Source organism: Bemisia tabaci, chromosome 2, assembly GCF_918797505.1.
Source record: "Bemisia tabaci chromosome 2, PGI_BMITA_v3".
NCBI lineage: Eukaryota > Metazoa > Arthropoda > Insecta > Hemiptera > Aleyrodidae > Bemisia > Bemisia tabaci.
The window spans coordinates 22,747,890-22,761,326 of NC_092794.1; the positions used below are offsets into that span (position 1 = coordinate 22,747,890).

The 13,437-nt window shown below is 42.8% G+C and overlaps 2 protein-coding genes across 3 annotated transcripts in view; both read right to left on the minus strand.

Moving 5' to 3' along the window:
* Window positions 1–2,608: 2,608 nt before the first annotated feature.
* Window positions 2,609–4,339, minus strand: LOC109043540 (uncharacterized). The gene is made up of 2 exons (XM_019060749.2): window positions 3,612–4,339; window positions 2,609–2,926 (listed from the first exon to the last, which is right to left on the minus strand). The coding sequence occupies exons 1-2, from the start codon at window positions 4,194–4,196 to the stop codon at window positions 2,711–2,713; spliced, it is 801 nt and encodes a 266-aa protein (XP_018916294.2). The 5' UTR covers window positions 4,197–4,339; the 3' UTR covers window positions 2,609–2,710.
* A 4,052-nt stretch (window positions 4,340–8,391) lies between these two features.
* LOC109043588 (uncharacterized) overlaps window positions 8,392–13,437 on the minus strand; it is an 85,153-nt gene continuing 80,107 nt past the window's right edge. Inside the window, exons 4-6 of one of the 2 annotated variants that reach the window (XM_072296965.1) lie at window positions 12,553–12,794; window positions 11,551–11,847; window positions 8,392–10,828 (exon numbers count right to left, since the gene is read on the minus strand). In XM_072296965.1, the coding sequence (XP_072153066.1) occupies window positions 9,757–10,828; window positions 11,551–11,847; window positions 12,553–12,794 (1,611 nt within the window). In that variant the 3' untranslated portion in view covers window positions 8,392–9,756. Of the gene's footprint in view, window positions 10,832–11,550; window positions 11,848–12,552; window positions 12,795–13,437 lie in introns of both variants that reach the window. The other variant, XM_072296964.1, reaches the window with a different exon arrangement.

A 13,437-nucleotide genomic window follows, 5' to 3' on the forward strand; every position in this document is an offset into this window, starting at 1 on the left:
CAATCTCTAAATCGTTGCAATTGATATACATTTTTTCCCTTTAATTATCGTAAAAACTAGAGCAGAGGGTCAAGAATGCTGATGCGGAGTCCTATTCTGCCGTGCTAAGGAAAAAGTCGTACAAACTTTCAGACGTTGCCAAATTTCCCTTCATAAAATACGAATTTTCTGGTAAACTTATGAATATTTTCCTCCCAATTATTAAGATTACTTTTTCGCAATTTCACCTAAAGATTCTGAAAAAATAAAGGAAAAATATTCATAACTTTCCTGAAAAATAAACATTTTATCGAAGTAAATTTGGCAACTCTCGAATGTCCATACGACGTTCCTCCTTAGCACAGCAGTATTTATGCGGCGATTTTAGCGTCACGCGAGCCAGGCTGCCGGGGTAGCGACCAAGTCATCTTTGCAGTGTGAAGCGCCTTCAATCCAGCTGGCGGCAATAGCCCTTGATGGATTAGCCCTAGTTATAATAATGTAAAAGCAACGTGTAACACCCAAAATATAACTTCAAATATCTCTGATAGTCGCAAAAAGTCGCACGACCTTTTTGGCAGATATCTGAGGATTAAGGAAATGTCAACCACCCAGAGCATTTTACGTCTCAAGCGAGAAATCTTCATTTGAATTTGACGTCTTTTCCCCGTGTAAGTCTCATGGACCAGTAATTCTCGACCCGTTTTCCGCCCACTTCCTACCCAAATTTGAAGTAGTTTTGAACGAAAATTTTGGAAATGAACCATGATTAGGAGTCAAAAATATGTTATGGTGACTTCTCACAATAATCGAATTCCCTCTCAGGTAGATTTAAACAGATGCTCATAAAGTATCTGATAAAGGAAGTAATTTTTCTATAAGAAAAAAAATAAAAATTCAGAGCTAATTATAGTTGATCAATGATTGATCGAAGAAATGCCAAAGGGAGGGTTCCTAAAAGACGCGCCCGAAGTATTCTTTGTGAGATGGTTAGCATACATTTTCTAAAGCCTTTCAAGCACCAGGAACATTTGTTTATGCAGGACCTTAAAGAGTTTAATGACAGTTCATCATTCATGACTCCTTAAAAATATACGTATAGCCAGACCTACCTTTTCCAAGCGCACTGAAGTCAAATTGAAGTGAGTCAAATTGAGTGCTAAAAGTAGGATGCTAAATTTAATTAGTGAGAACGAAAACACACCAACTCGGTAACTCATAAATGCTCAATTTTCATCAAAGAGAGTTGAAGTCAACGTCATTGAAGTCAACGCATTTGTTTCAACTTGGACCTTTAAAGTGTCCTTAGGTACTTGTCTTTCGGCACCAAAAATATTTTTCTTATGCTAACTTCTTCAACTTCTGTGCGGTTTTGCGTGTGTCTTGGTTATTTTCATTTTTTATTCGAGTTGGTGTGTTTTCGTTCTCACTGATTTCAATGAAAAGGTGCCTTCACGCTCGCCTAATTTTCAGGCGTATGCTTTTTTTTAGAAGTTGAAAAGATTTTGGTAACAACATTCGTATATTTAGGAGTACGCAACTATGCGCAACGTATATTTTCATGGGTTAACAAGCATCAGCATAATCATTCAGCACTAATGCTTTTTCGAACGTGTATATCGTCGCCCCTCGGCCCTCTGACGTAAGGCCGTATCCCAGTTTCCGCATGAGTCCTGTTAGACATGTAAATCCATGATTTCTGCTCACGAGGAAATTAAGATACGCCCTCACGGCTTGTGGTAAAGGGGCTACGGATGCGTTTGGAGATTTAAACGCTAAGTAAGAAAAGTAGACAAATGCGTCCCGAGGAAATTAAGATACGCCCTCACGGCTTGTGGTAAAGGAGTTACGGATGCGTTTGGAGACTTAAACGCTAAGTAAGAAAAGTAGACAAATGCGTCACGTGGAAATTAAGATACGCCCTCATGGCTCCCGGCAAAGGAGCTACGGATGCGTTTGGAGACTTAAACGGTAGGTAAGAAAAGTAGGCAAATTCGTAAAAACATCTTCGGCGGTCTTTGCATTGCAAAAATGGTAGCACTTGAAATAGAGCGAATTCTTTATTCAATATTCCTCTCCTCAAATCCCCGCCCAAGACACCTCCTACCTCCCCCCTCCGTTTGTCGACCCGACTGGAGCACAGTGCAACGAAAATATTAAATTAATTTTACAAATTAATGCGATGGAACTGCGATTACACGCACCATTTTTTTTACCGATAAAGCAACTGTTTAACGCCTTCACATGAACTTCTCAAGGATTGACTCTACATCATGAGGAATGCACTCGCAAAATTTATAGGTTCAGTGCTGCTTAGCTTCCTGTTTAAAGCAAAATACGTGAAATTAAGGAAACTTTCGATCTGATGTATTTGATTTGATGTCGGTTAAATTGGTTCAATAATAGGAGTAAGAGTCGGAAGGCTTTTATGCTGGGGGAGGTAGGTTTGTTGATAGCTCAGTCAAAGTATACAGTGGGTGATCTCTGACATGTGCATATGAGGTGTTCAAATCTTGAGGAATTTTTGGCGTAGGCCTCCCATAGAAGAGCAGGAGGGGGCGTTCAAAAACTTTCAACCGTCTACAACTTCTGAAAGGATCATTGAATTGTTTTTTTATTGAAAGATCTCTAAAAGATGTACCTGCATTAAGAAGAAACCTGCAAACACATTTTTAACCAATATTTCATTTCTTTAAAAATTACAAAAATCCTAATGTCCACTAAAGGAATCCTATGAGTAACGGATGGAGGTGCAGCGTGCGATTATTTGCGACAATCTACTGCGCGGGGAGTCGAGCAGGCCGAGTATCCTCTGGGCGAGTTCCACCGTTTTCTGCTCGGTGATATCTCCGGTCTGCAGGATTTTCCTGAGGATGATTAAAGTTTGATCCCTGGCGTTGACGTTATCGACTTGGTACAAAAACTGAATTACATCGCTCGATAATCCCTGTGAACACGTAAATGCAAAACTCATCAGAATTATCAACAGGCAGCTTTCCGCTCTGAGTAAAATCGCGCAGAAAATGCTTCAAAATTTAGCTATTCGAGCAAAAACATGAGGAGACTCAACTAAAACACCGATTTTACCCTTTAAATGCAAAATTACTCCAAAAATGTCTCACGCTTTCGAAGTGATTAAAAGTAATACGAAAAGTAATAAGTAATTTGCCCTATTTGCCCTGTGAAAACTTCTTTTTGAGCAATTAAAATTTTTGACCAATTTTAAGGCATAAGAGACCCCAATGGAGACTTCTCCTTTAACAGTTAATGCTGTACTCTTCCATGTTGAGGAAAACGCCGCATACGAAATAAAGGTAGCCAAATCTTCTCTGATAGAATACAACTGACCCATTCTACCTTGCCAAGGAAAAACGCCAAATGAACCTACAGACGTTGTCATATTTCCTTCAACAAAGAACGAGCTCACTGGAAAAATTGTGAATATTTTTCTTTCAGTTTTTCAGACAATTTTATACGCAATCTAATCTAAAATACCTGAAAATTTCACGAAAAAATAAACATGACTTTCCTAAAAAATTCATTTTCATTCAGGTAATTTTGGCAACTCTTGAATGTTCACACGGCGTTCTTCCTTAGCATGGCAGCATCCAGCCATGAGGGTCGGTACTTACGGAAGTGTTCCTGAGTCTTTTGTGGATGGCCTCACTTATGAGATGATCCCTCAACTCCCCGAGCCACAGCAGCTCCGGCGAGATTTGCCGGAACATCTCGGCGACTTTGATGGAATCCAAAAGCCTATCGACATCTGGCTGCCAGTAGTTGGGGTCCTCCTTCGAGCCCGGTAGAGAGTCCAGCTCGTTGGACACGATCCCCGCTCCCGAGTCGCTTTTAAAAAGAAGTCCCTCCTCCACCGGCGCTCTCTCGGCGTCGAACAGCTCCGACACCATGATCCGTTTCAACTGGGACTCGTACTTGGCCCGCAGCAGCTCGAAGTTTCCCGACTCCGTAGAGGCCTCGCTTTCGACCGAGGTTGAAGAGGTCCCGGACTGTAGGATCTCGGTCTCGACTGGTCTCGGCTGTAGTGTCTCCATCGCGCCTGGCGGAGAAAAAGGTCTCGGCTGCGGGGTTTTTGTTCCGAGTGGAGTCGGAATGTTCCTCAGCTGCGGGGCTTTGGTTTCGAGTGGAGTCGAGAAAGGAGGTCTCGGTTGCGGCGTATCGGATTCGACAGGGGGAGAGAAGGGTCTCGGTTGCGGCATATCGGATTCGACTGGAATTGGAAAGGGTCTCGACTGCGGGTCTTTGGTTTCGACTGAAGAAGAGAGAGGTCTCGGCTGCGGCAAATCGGATTCGACTGGGATCGAAAAGGGTCTCGGCTGCGGGGCTTCGGTTTCGACTGGAGTCGAGAGAGGTCTCGGCTGAGAGGGCTTTGGTTTCGACTGGAGTCGAGAGAGGGGCTTTGGTTTCGACTGGAGTCGAGAGAGGTCTCGGCTGGGCTTTGGTTTCGACTGGAGTCGAGAGAGGTCTCGGCTGCGGGGCTTTGGTTTCGACTGGAGTCGAGAGAGGTCTCGGCTGCGGGGCTTTGGTTTCGACTGGAGTCGAGAGAGGTCTCGGCTGCGGGCTTTGGTTTCGACTGGAGTCGAGAGAGGCTGCTGGGGCTTTGGTTTCGACTGGAGTCGAGAGAGGTCTCGGCTGCGGGGCTTTGGTTTCGACCGGAGTCGAGAGAGGTCTCGGTTGCGGCGCATCGGATTCGACTGGGATCGGAAAGGGTCTCAACTGCGGGGCTTTGGTTTCGACTGGAGTCGAGAGAGGTCTCGGCTGCGGGGCTTTGGTTTCGACTGGAGCCGAGAGAGGTCTCGGTTGCGGCGTATCGGATTCGACCGGAGTCGAGAAGGGTCTCGCCTGGGGAGTCTCTGTTTCGTCAGAGTCGGAAAAGGCTCTCACCTGCGGGGGCTCTGTTTCCACTAGATCCGTACAAGAAGCCGGCTGTGAGGTCTCGGTTTCAACTTGGAACTCCGGAGCTTCAGTAGCATCTGAAACAAGCCCCGGCTGCGAGGCTTCCTTTTCAACTGGGGTCGAAAGGGACCTCGGCTGTGGGGAACCGGGCGCCGCGACGGAACTGTTCGTTTTGGGATGAGTTGAAACGGTGGCGGGTGCTCCCGTGTCCGGTTCTGCGCGCGCGTCGTCGACAAGAGTGGTCGGTGGCGCGGAGCTCAGCTCTTTCGATACGAACGAGTCGTAGACTATCTGTTTCATTTGCGAGTTGAGCGTCTGATCGACCACGTTCGAGCAGATTTGAATGGCCAGCGGGAGGTAGGAGCCCGTCTCTTGCACGAACGGAACGATCTGCACCTGCAAAATTAACGTCGCAATATTATTCATACGTGAGAAATAAAAATTCGGACCGGACAGAACGCTCGGTATTCCATCATGATGCGATGGCGCCTACAAGAGTGCAGGAATACTTCTCGCATTGCGCCTTACGCAGTGCCGTCGCGTCGCTAGTCGGCGCGGAAAGCATATTAGCGCCTACGAGAGTGCAGGAATACTTCACGCATTGCGCCAGACACAGTGCGGTCACTGGTCGCCATGAAACGCTCATGGACAATTCTAAGAAAACTGTTCAATTCGACCTTGCAAAAGCTAAAAATTCAACTTGATCATTTTGGATGGATGGTTTGTTTTCCTAGTCCAGTGTCCAGTGTAGTATCAGGCTTAAAACTTTAATACCGGTGCCTTTTTTTATCTGGCACTTTCCCATCCTCCTTTTTACACGCAAAACATCCTATGCGGTGTGACTGTAGTAACTGTGACGGTCCTTACAAATTTTAACAAAAACGGCGGGAGGTGGGTATATTCAACAGCAATGAAGCACAATCTCAAAAGTCGGTACACCGGTGTCAACTGATCTGGAAAATCAAAAGTTTGATTTTGGCTATCATTTTAAAGAATATAGATTTTAATCGAGGTATCAGCCATTATTAATTTTTTATGAATGAGCTTTTCCATACGACCGAGAAACTCGATTGAGGAGAGTTAGGTGTGGGTAAATTAGTGGAATTAGTTGGTAAATTAGTTGGAATTCGTGGTCGAATGGGAAAATCCACACATAAACAATTAATAATGGCTGATACCTCGTTTAAAAACTGAAAATTGTTACCCAAGTCTTTCATGTATGCGAACTGCGGAACTTTCAATACCTATCTATTAAAACTATTTTTCTGGTGTATCGATACCCACCCATGTTGTTATTTTGAACGAAAAGTGATTGGTTTCTCCTGCTCATCGTGACGAAAGTATTTCTTGTTCATAATAAATGATGATACATATACATACCTGGTTATCAACATGTTTGATTGCAGATGAAGGTTGAACATGACATCCATTTGGAGTTGAAACCAAAGAAGTCACACTGCACACATAACTTGTCACGAGCGTCCAAAAATCCATTCCTTAAGAATTTCTCAGTTCCATACCCTGAAACCGGAGGTAAAAACTTTTGTCTCTCAGCCGATCCTTTGGAAAACATTTCACTCATTCATTCATTTGATGCGGTGTTCCCCCTCCCCTTGAATCATGTGTTAAGGTAGGCTGCATTCTCGAACAATCTTATAGGTCGTTCTATGCAATGAGGTCCACATTTTTTTGTTTTTGTATTTCTCCCATTTCTAGTCCTCTGAAACGTTCCCTTAAATCAGTGAATTCTGATAAGACTGAAATTTTGGAAACTGTCTCCTCGAAATCCGATTTTCGGGCGGAAGACGTCCTCTCGCAATGCGCTCCTGCGCATTTCCCACTTTCGCCCGCCCGCATCGCGTTGTTTTTGCCATTACTATTCTACTTAATTCAGGATTCAACGAGGACGCATCATCCAAATTGCATGAGTACAATACATGCCCGTCTCAATTTTTATCTCGACTTTTCATGACTGGTTACCGCAACTCTCGCATGCGAATCAGCCGTGCTTTCACTTTTGATTTATCGTATTTGTATAAATATTCAAATATCTACCACTTATGCACCAGCGGCGTGGCATGCTTTGCGATTTATCGATTGATTTATCTATCTATCTGAATCCATAGAAAAGGATCGATTATCAAGGTGTTCGCAAATAATCGATTCTTTAGTGCAGCTTCATATGGAAAAATATCGATAATCGATCATTTACGCAATCACTGTTATGCACTGATGATGATCGTGGAGGTGGGGGAGTGTCTTTGAGGATAAAAATTCTTGTCCCTGTTTTGACAGTAGTTGAAATGAATGAAATTATTCGTACATAATTGTCCCATGCCGCCCGCTCTATCCCTTTTTTGAAACATATTGTGACAAGAAGGCAGATATGATTAAAAACTTTCTTACTCTTACTGATATTGGTATAGATTTGTGACGTCACAAATTTTTAGCCGTATGTTGTTTATTCTTACGCAGGGCTTAGCAAGGGGGGGATGGCGTCTCATTCGTGTGACCCCCCCCCCCCCCCCCCCCCCTACAGCACCTATGAGATATTTAAAGTTTGTTTCGCAAGAATTTTCCGAGAAGTATACTCTGACACACTTAGAGCTTTTTTCAGAGATTATTTTCTAAAAATCGCATGGAGGGCCTCTTCGAATAAAAATTTAATGTATTTAAAATTTACGTATAAATCCGGCCTAAAAAAATCTTTATATGTGGATTCATTGTAAATATGTGATCACCTTCCAATATTTCCCATTTTTGGAAGTTAAGTTCTGTATGAATTTTAACGTTTTTAACCTTGATTATCACCTAACAATTCAAATACTTAAATTTTTCTTTCAAGCAATACTCACAATAATAAAGTTAAATGCGAATTTTTTGCGTGAACCTACATTTTGGAAAAATTAAGCAACTTTTAAAAACATGATGATCATCTTGATGAATAAAGCTGCGAGAAAAAATGCAAGAAAAATGAATATTCACTTTTTTATAGAGTTACAATCTACAGGAATAGCGAAAAAAACTTACCTGTGTCAAGGACGTGGACTCACGAATAGGGGGTCGTAACAAAGTTGGCTTGCCGATAGGCGAAGACGATGAACGATAGAGTAGTGATTAATTTCTCATTAACAGTTCACTAATCAAGCACTGGACTCAGTATTTGAGAATTTTTGAGAGCATCGAACTGAACTCATCAGTTCTTCGATGACGTCGAGAATATTTAGTCAGTTCATAAAGAATCGATCATTTGAATTTCTAATGTATTGATTGTTAAAGTCGAAAAATGCGTATTTCTATTGCAACATTTAAAAATTTCCGTTTACATTCATTTGTTTTAAATCAAGTGATCAAAACATTACTTTGAAATTTATACCGTGAATATTCTTGAACGAGTCGTAAGCTAGTCCGAAATTAGTCCGATTTTAGGAAGAAATTATTCAAATACACTTGCCAATATGCATCAAGTAATAATAAGACGACTTTTTAAGAACGTTAAAAAATTTATTTGTGCTTACCTTTAAACATATTAACAGACATATGTTGCAAATTGTACATAACTTATCATAGTTGATAGTGACTTAGATTGTCGATTACCTCCTGAGTAGATAAAAGGCCTGAGTGAATTCGCGTCTAAGCATGCTTACACTGTCTTTAACACAAGTCCAGACTTGCTATTTTTGTGCGCAGAACGCGGTATTTTCCCTAAGTCATAACGATTAAACGTGGTCGATACTACTATCATTGTAATGCTCCATAAAAAATTATAAAATTTACATGTGAGGTCTAGGAGAAAATTATTTTTATCACTCCTCTTGAAATAACACAGTATGCAATTTTTAACTTCTTGGTTTACATTTTGAGTTACGTTTTGAGTTTTGAGTTTTGAGTTGATGAACTAACTACAGGGTCTCTAGTGGGTTGCCGTTAGCTAGTCTATTACCTACCTCCTTCGTCCGTTGCTACCACATGCTTCAACCATAGGATCCTTCAATATCCCTTTTATCTTTTTTATCTATAGCTTTGTCTATCAGTTTCAATAATCGGCCCGCTGATGGCTTATGCGGCGTTCTTCCTAAGCTTGAACTATCAAGCTATACTGATAGGTAGAGTATCTTTATAGGGAAAGTATGGACAACTCGATTTATGTAGCTCTTATGGCCCAAAAGGGCGACAACGTGAAAAATGAAAATCACTAGAAAAGTGCCGCTGCCAACTCATGCATTTGGAGGGTTACTCAATAAGGCCGACAGCACATTACAAACAAGCGTCTTTGAGGATTAAAACTTTGAACCTGAGAAAATGTAAGCGGAATCAAAGTTTTATACGTGCTTTTATAATTTTTGATAAGTGTAAATAGTCGAAATGTGAGAATTTGTACCACTGGATACTTCGAGTCTATAGGTTGGCTCCCCTTTTGGGCCCCAAGAGCCACATGACCTGATCATCAAACCTAACCTCCAAATTTTCGAGTTGTCCATACTCTCCCTATAAAGGTACTCCACTGATAGGCACCCTAGGTTAGAGTCCCTTTATACTGAGAGTCAAGACAACACCCCCTCATGGAGTCACAAACGGGAAAAAAGATCACAGAAATTGAACGTTTTTTTGTCATATTTGATTGGCCCATCCTCAAATTCCTTTCTCCGTTCCCTCTCTCATTCCGTTTGTTCCTTGCCGAACCCGTAATTCCCTGGTCCATTCCAGATTATAATCTTTGCAATCGGTAAAATTGCAATCTTTATTCCCGTTTGCGACACTGTGAAGGCCTAAAATACGGGAACCAATCAGAAATGGATTCACATTGTCCTGACTCTCAGTATAAAGGGACTCTACCCTAGGTCTATTTAGACTGAAAATCGTTCAATGAAACGCTCGACTGGGAGGCTTCGGCGTAGGCGTAGGCTTGACCTTATCCCTGGGTTTCCCGACGTTATCCTTGTGGAGGACGCTGATGATATTGCTGATGAACTGCGGGGGCCGGAACCAGGAGTTGATGCTCGGCTTCTCGGTCGTCACCTCGCTGGCCGAGAACACGGTCGACGGGACCGGGGTCGTCGGTTCCGGCTCCGACTCGAGGTAGATGGTCACCCCCCGGTACGGGGTCGTGCCCTTGGTCAGGTACACCGGCTTCGTCGCCGGCTTGTAGTTGTAGAAGGAGGCTTCGCCGTAGCCGTCCGCCGGCGCTGCCGCGGCCGGCGTGAAGATCGGCTTCTGCGGCCTCCCGTAGAGCTCCGCCGGTCGGTCGTACTGCGACGTCGCCGAGTAGCCGTTCGTGAAGAAGACCTGCGGGCTCTGGTACGCCTGGGGCTCCTGGTACACTTGCGGCGGCGGCGCGTACTCCGTTGTGTAGGAGTGGTACGGGCCGTTGTGCGGGTACCAGAAGTTGCCGGAGACCGGGTAGTAGTGCGCCCGGATCAGAAGCGGTGGCCCCGACGTCTTGGACGTCGGAATCGGGGATATAGTTGACGATGTAGGCAATACAGACGGCTTCTTCTTCCCTTCTTCGGGTCCAGCTGAAAGATCTTTCTCCACTCCGGTCTCGTTTTTGCTGGTGGTCTCTGACTCCTTGGCGACGTCATCTTTAAGCGCGGGGGTTATGGTGGTTGATGAGGATACTGTGACGTCATTCTCTGAAACTAAGACCTCGCTTTTTACCGCGTTTATATTTGAGGTGTTCTCCGAGGGGGTGTAATTCGCCGCCACGTTGGAGGGCGCTGCGATGATGTCGAAATTAGCTGTGTTCTCGGGGTGTTTAGCAATCGATTCGGTCCTCAGGCCTAGATCGGAGGAGTAGTTCTTGGTCTCGACCTGGAAAACGAGGTTCCCTGACGAGAAATTGACGCGCGACTCGGAGACAAATGGGGAACTGGGAAGCGACAACAATTGCGGATCCGGGTATTCGGTGTGTTCGATTTTCTCGCTAGCGGCGACGCTGCTAACAAATAAAATATATTTTTTATTATAACAAAAAAAAATATATAAATCTGCGAATAAAAGTAGACTGATAAAACTGAAATTAAAATCATTAACCTAACCAAAACCTTTAAACCAAAATATCAAAGATTTTTAATTACTACTCATTTAATTATAAATTCAAGAAATGGAGGAAATCAAGCAATCCTCAAACCATGAATTAATTCTATATCTTTTTTAAGTAAATCTATCCGATTAAATTTAAATTGGTTGATGTAGAAAACCCCATTTTTTATGATTTCTCGTTCTTAGTTATTTTATTAATTTTAGTATTTATTGTTTATATAATGCACTAGAAAAAAAACCACATTGGATCTAGAGTCCAGACTCTTGAAAATGTTGACAAGAAAAAGGACTCTTGATTCAATCAGATTTAAGCTTAAATCAAAAGGAAATCCGTTCAAATTAAGAGGCTCGATTCTTGATTTAAGCTTAAATCTGATAGCAGCAAGAGTCCTTTTTCCTGTCAACGTTTTCAAGAGTCTGGACTCTAGATCCAATGTGTGTTTTTTTTTCCAGTGTGGTTTATTTAACGTTTGAATCTTTAGATAAGCAGTATGACTTAGACAATCAAATTATGGAATCTTTTTGGACAATTTTACCGTTAGTTATCTTAGTTTTTTTTAACTTTTCCTTCCATCCGAATTTTGTATTTAATGGACGAAATAAAAAATGCTGTACCCGGTTTGATGAAGGTTCACTGTTGGTTGAGGGGCTTGGATCTGATCGCGGTTCAGCGCCAGAAATGTGGCAGCGTCGAGGATGATGATGGGCTGCGGGTTAGTTGCATCTTTGTTGAAGTTGCTCGGTGTCTCGGTGGTGGTAGCTCTGGTTTTTGAAGGCGCTTCTAAGCCCGCGCCCGCGCCTGTTTCTGTCACGGAGATGGGAGCGTCGGTGTCGTTGATTGTTTCTTGGGTCGTGTCCGTGGCGGCTTGGCTTAGACCGGCCTCTGTGCGTTTACCGTAATCTATGGTTAGCCTGGAAAAAAAGCGAGAAATAAGTAAAAAATGTTCAAAGAAAAATTTTTGCGTGTAAACAGAGTGTTTCAATAGAATACTTAGACGCATTTCTGTCAAACGGAGCTAGTGCATTATGACGTGAGCCCTGTTATGCGTGTATTCTTATGGGTCTCAGGGCTCTTGTCTTAATGCACATAGTTCCGTTTGATAGAAATACGTCCATTTACGAATAAGTACTTAGTTGCAGAGCGGCGTTAATTGTTCCTTCTTCAGCGAAACTAGAAAGAGAATTCCGACGTGAATTTCGTTAAAATTCTTTTTAACGAAAAATATATTGACGGCGTAAGTCGGCAATCACATACCGCGTTTGCGGTGTCTGAAAATCTCCGTCTCTATGTTATTTTTATAAAGGAGAACAAATTGACATCATTCCTTAAAGTTTATTCAGAATTTTCCTCGCACAGAGAAGAGAAATCACTGAAGTTTTAAAGAATTTTCGTTGAGCAGTTTTCCGTTTAACAAATAAAGTATGACAGGAAGTCTACGATGTCGCAAACTGAGTTATGTGATTGCCGACCTACACCGTCAATATATACTTTTTCAAAGTACGGGGTAATTACTTAAGACTGCACCCCTTGTAAGCACCCTTAGCTTAGACCATTTCGCCTCCCTTGAGCAGCTTACGTATTACTTGGGCGGGTCCTATACGTGACGTGAAACGTACCCGATTCCCAAGTGTCCGTTACTGGCTGCACCGAGATTGTTGACGTTGGTCTGACTGCTCGAGAGATCTTCATTCTGGCCTCTTGGTCGGTTTGGCAACAGACTCCAAGTGTTCCATAGATAAGGGTAGTTGATATGGAAATTGTGGAAGAAGCTTCTTGGTTCGGTCGCTCCAATTCCTGACGTCTCCTTGGAAAAGTGTGTCGCAGCATGTGTGGATGCGGCTTCGTAGCACACGCAAGCCTGAGCGAACATATCACACTTTAATATAAATACTAATATTTATTACAAAATGAAATAAATAAAAATGTATTAAATGTATTAATAAAATTACCGGATCTCTGAAAATGAGAGAAATTCGAATGCATTTATTTGCAGCGAGCCGATTATTGAAATTGATAGACAAAGCTATGCTATAGATAAAGAAGATGGTTGCAACGGACAAAGGAGGTATGGGCACTAACGGCAACCCACGAGAGACCCTATAGTTAGTTCATCATTTTCTCCCCTAGTCTACAAGAGCCAAACATCCCAACCAATGGGATCGTTCCATACTGCCTATGTCTTCTTTGTCTATCGGTTTGTCTATCAATTTCAATAACCAGCCCGCAGGACTCTTTGGAAAGCCGGAGGAATATTTTTTCTGCACCCATCATGCGCATCGCTGAAGCCCATTCATCAAAAGTCAAACTGGAGCTCTCTGTTTTTTCCGCGCATAAAAAGAAAAAGAAGAAAAGCGGGATAACTGCAACAGGAGAGAGGGTAGAACGAGGGGAGACACCGGGGTTTTTTAAACATACGCGGCTCCGACGGAGCACAAATGAAGAGAGAGATTAAGGAAACAATGCCAGCTGGAATTGTGTCAGCGACGGTCGATGTCAGATCG

Bases quoted from the DNA above. Each gene is read 5' to 3' on its own strand.
- LOC109043540 (XM_019060749.2), bottom strand. From the start codon at position 4,196: ATGCCGCAACCGAGACCCTTCTCTCCCCCTGTCGAATCCGATACGCCG. The intron at 2,927-3,611 runs GTAAGTACCGAC...ACGTGTTCACAG, and splicing joins AAAGACTCAGGAACACTTCC to GGATTATCGAGCGATGTAAT.